General features: G+C 41.2%; 1 protein-coding gene across 2 annotated transcripts in view; it reads right to left on the bottom strand.

The window, feature by feature from the left end:
* Positions 1–3,600, bottom strand: part of creb3l3a (cAMP responsive element binding protein 3-like 3a) — a 7,337-nt gene extending 3,737 nt beyond the window's left edge. Inside the window, exons 1-6 of one of the 2 annotated variants that reach the window (XM_034882394.1) lie at positions 3,305–3,600; positions 2,851–2,967; positions 2,428–2,674; positions 1,620–1,753; positions 748–858; positions 546–652 (exon numbers count right to left, since the gene is read on the bottom strand). In XM_034882394.1, coding sequence (XP_034738285.1) covers positions 546–652; positions 748–858; positions 1,620–1,753; positions 2,428–2,674; positions 2,851–2,967; positions 3,305–3,349 — 761 coding nt within the window. In that variant the 5' untranslated portion in view covers positions 3,350–3,600. The remainder of the gene's footprint in view (positions 1–545; positions 653–747; positions 859–1,619; positions 1,754–2,427; positions 2,675–2,850; positions 2,968–3,304) is intronic. The other variant, XM_034882395.1, reaches the window with a different exon arrangement.

Here is a 3,600-nt window from a genome sequence, read left to right as displayed (position 1 = left end):
TGGAAAAAGGCTGCAATGAAACAAAGAGTGAAAAATTTAAAGGGGTCTGAATACTTTCCGTACCCACTGTAAATACAAATGATTGTGTACATCCAGTGCAGTCCAATGTTTACAAATTGCATCCTGTTGTCATTACTGACACATTTAACCATATGTCTCAGACTAGTTCCCCCGCCTGTTCCGCACTTAACGCTCAATACTCACATACATGTCCCTGTTCACAAATGATAACATGGATTGCATATCTGAAGCAAGTTTTGCTGCTCTGTAAACTAAAAAAATAGTTTTAGCATTTACGTCTGTGACAGCCCATGATAGAGAGACAGTAAATATGAGGAGCGATGTTGACAACACAAGACAAAGGTCTTCCTCAAACCAGGGAGTCATGGTTACATGGCTCAGCTGGCACATCAAGCTGCCCAGGGTGACTTTCATAATGTACTTAAATAAACCTACCAAGGGCATTTAAAGTTTGCTTCAGAAAACGGTTAGCATATTGAATGTGTTATCATCTTTTCTCTTGTTGCATAATTGTAATTTTTTACCTGCTCTCCAGCCCGTCAATATACTCCTTCTTCTTCTTCCTGCTTTCCTGAGCAGACTGCTTATTGCGAATCTTTCTGCGTATTTTCTTCAGAATCCTTTCTTCAAACTAGATCGACAGAGGAATGAACGTTTTTTACTTTGAGCCTCTACCATATTTGTAATGATTGTTTTCATCGATGTGTTAACTTGATAGCAGTTTACCTTTGTGAGAGGTAATTGGCTGGGCAGATTCACCCCTTCCTTTGCCAAAAGTTTCTTCTCATCTTCATTGAGAATCAACTCTTGAATGGACTGTTGAGATGGGTGGGGGGCCTAGTGGTGGGATATGAATACTGATATTTAAAACATAATCTCTGCTGTGTGATTACATCTTCTCTCTGCCCCCAAACCTCCTCTTCTTCCTCCTCTCCCCTAGAGCTTCACAGGAAGTAGTAAAATGAGCGCAGACTATCAGGCCACCTTCATCACTTTCATTTCATGGCTACCTCAAAGCAATTATGGTGTGAGAATATACGTTGCATTCTGCCACTCTCTCCTTCATCTTATCAAACTGGGCTGCAAAGATGAGATCAACACTCGGAGTGAGCTAAAACCCGCATCACTGCACACCCTCAAGCTTAAAGGAGCAGAAACACATTATTCTGCTTGCGGTGATCGTGTGTGTTCACGTGATAACATACACTTTTAGGAACAGTTTCTTTGAGAATGAAACAATTGTGATCCATTTTGTTTAATAGGGTGCAACATGGGGCGGCGCAGCACGGTGGTGCAATGTAAGCGCTGTAATGATTGCGCAACATAATACTTCCTCTTCACAAAAAGCAGTTAGTAATCTCTCCATGTAAAAACATGTAGGAACTAATTCATTATGGGGAGATTGAAGAAAAACGCATAACTTAAACGTTTCTATGTATTCCTCCTATCTGTAGCAGTATGCAAACCTGAGTGCTAGATAAACAACAGGCCTGTATACGACTCAAGTAGCCAAAAGAAGATTGGCCCATACTCCCACCTACCACTACTGTACCACCCCCCATCATCACAATCTCCTTTCACGACATGGATACACTTACAGGCTCCGGAGTGCCAGACAGAAGCAGATCTTTAACTGTTAGCGGGAAGCCGGACGACAGATGCGGCCTGTGTGCATCAGAAGGAAATTGTGTAATCTTCATCCTGCCTGTGGGTAAGTGGGGATCCCAGACATCTGTACACACACAGACACACATATACATAGAACACATGCAAAAAAAGACCACGAGAAATTAGATTTGGAGCCTAAGTGCTAGCAAATACCAATTAGGTAATTGATTTTTCCAATATTCTTTTCCACAGTCACAAATACTGTGTGTGATCCTGTTTTATCTTCTGTGACACAGGAGAACCAGGTTTCATGTAGATATTGCAACAAAAACAATTGTCATTGATTATTTCCTGTTCACTCCTGAGGCTGGACACACTATTTCGTGTAATACACTGTAATCAGAATTAAAATGATGATGTTATTATCTGATTAAAACTAATTATTGAAAAAGAATTTTGATAATCAATTTACTGTAATTTTTGATGAAAAATAGCAAAAAAATCACAGGCTCTGAAATGTGAACATTTTCTCTTTTTCTTACTTCTCTATGATTGAATGTCTTTGGTTTTTGGACTGTTGGTCAGATGAAACAAGACAATTGATGACATCTTGTTCGACTCTAACTTGTAACAAGCATTTTTCCCAACTTGTTGACAGTTTACAGATGAAACAAGAGATTGATTAAACAAGAAAATAAACCTTTGGATTAATGAATAAATAGTATAATCGTTATTGCAATTAGATGTTATAAAGTGTTCCATTGTAAAAAAGAACAGATGTAGATATGTGTGACTCACTGAGGTTGTTGGAGACATTGGCTTCAAGGTCTGCCTTGGTTTGGGGTCTCTTGCTGAAAAACTGAGAGTCCCCATGGGGGCTCTCAGGGCGCCGAGGGCTGTCCATCTGGTCTGAGGGAGGGTCTTCACTGATACCACTGTCACTGGGAGAAGGGGACCAGAGAGGCGAGCCTGAAACAGAGTCACTTCCACTCAGGAGGGCGTTGAGGAAGTCGCTGTCTGCCTGTTCGGTGGGCTGCAGCATCTGCTGGGGGAAAAAACCCTAAGTGCTATCATCAGTCTGTCTGTATGAGATGACAACATGACGAGAGACAGGCCAGTCTTTTAAATGTCCAAAAAAAGGAACTATACAATACATTCGCAAAACGAATAGTTACTTGTCGCATGCATGAGTGACATTAGAGATCCCACAGTCTCACGCACATTTGAGTCCTGGACTGGCCAGGTGTGATGGTTGCCATGGCGTCCTGTTTCCTCATGACGGAGAATTCCATCATTTTGATCAAACAGCCAATCGAGAAGCTCAATGCCATCACAACCCTGAAAAGAGATCATGACATTACGACCACGCTCTGTCTTTCATGCTTTTAGAAGCAAAGAAACAACAATGTAAAGGTTTCATACATCTGCCTCATCTGCTGGGGATCCTCCCTGAGCACACGTACAGCACATTTTTCCCCAATATGCCTCAATATCTGTCCGTCTCTGTAACCATTTTACTGTGGTAATTATGTCCTTTCAATGGCATTGTAAAGCAGGCATTACTTGATTAATCAAAGATTTAATATTTTGATGAACTTTGCCCTGCGGCCTTCCCCCAATCACATCTAACTGGCAACCTACAATGCAAGGAAAAGGTGGATATTTGGTAATTTACCTGATCTGGGTAGTGCTCCATAGTTCCTTTGCTTGGGTGGAACATCTAGAAAAGGGAAACAGAGCTCCAGCAAAAAAATCCAATTTACTTGTTGTTGAGTTGATTTGTCTCTGTTCCTAAATAGCTACCACTGTATCTCTCAGCTTTTCTTCTCTGGTCCAAAGTATAAACTCCAACCTAGCACACCCAGCCAACTATAGCTTGCTTTGTCCCCATTGGCTACAAGGGTTTATTATCTGATTTGTAGCCAAGAGTACACAAATAAGGAACTTCACAAGTTGGTCTATCTGGAGACG

This window comes from Etheostoma cragini, chromosome 9 (genome assembly GCF_013103735.1).
Source record: "Etheostoma cragini isolate CJK2018 chromosome 9, CSU_Ecrag_1.0, whole genome shotgun sequence".
Classification (NCBI taxonomy): Eukaryota; Metazoa; Chordata; class Actinopteri; order Perciformes; family Percidae; genus Etheostoma; species Etheostoma cragini.
This window is presented reverse-complemented; position numbering and strand designations above follow the sequence as displayed.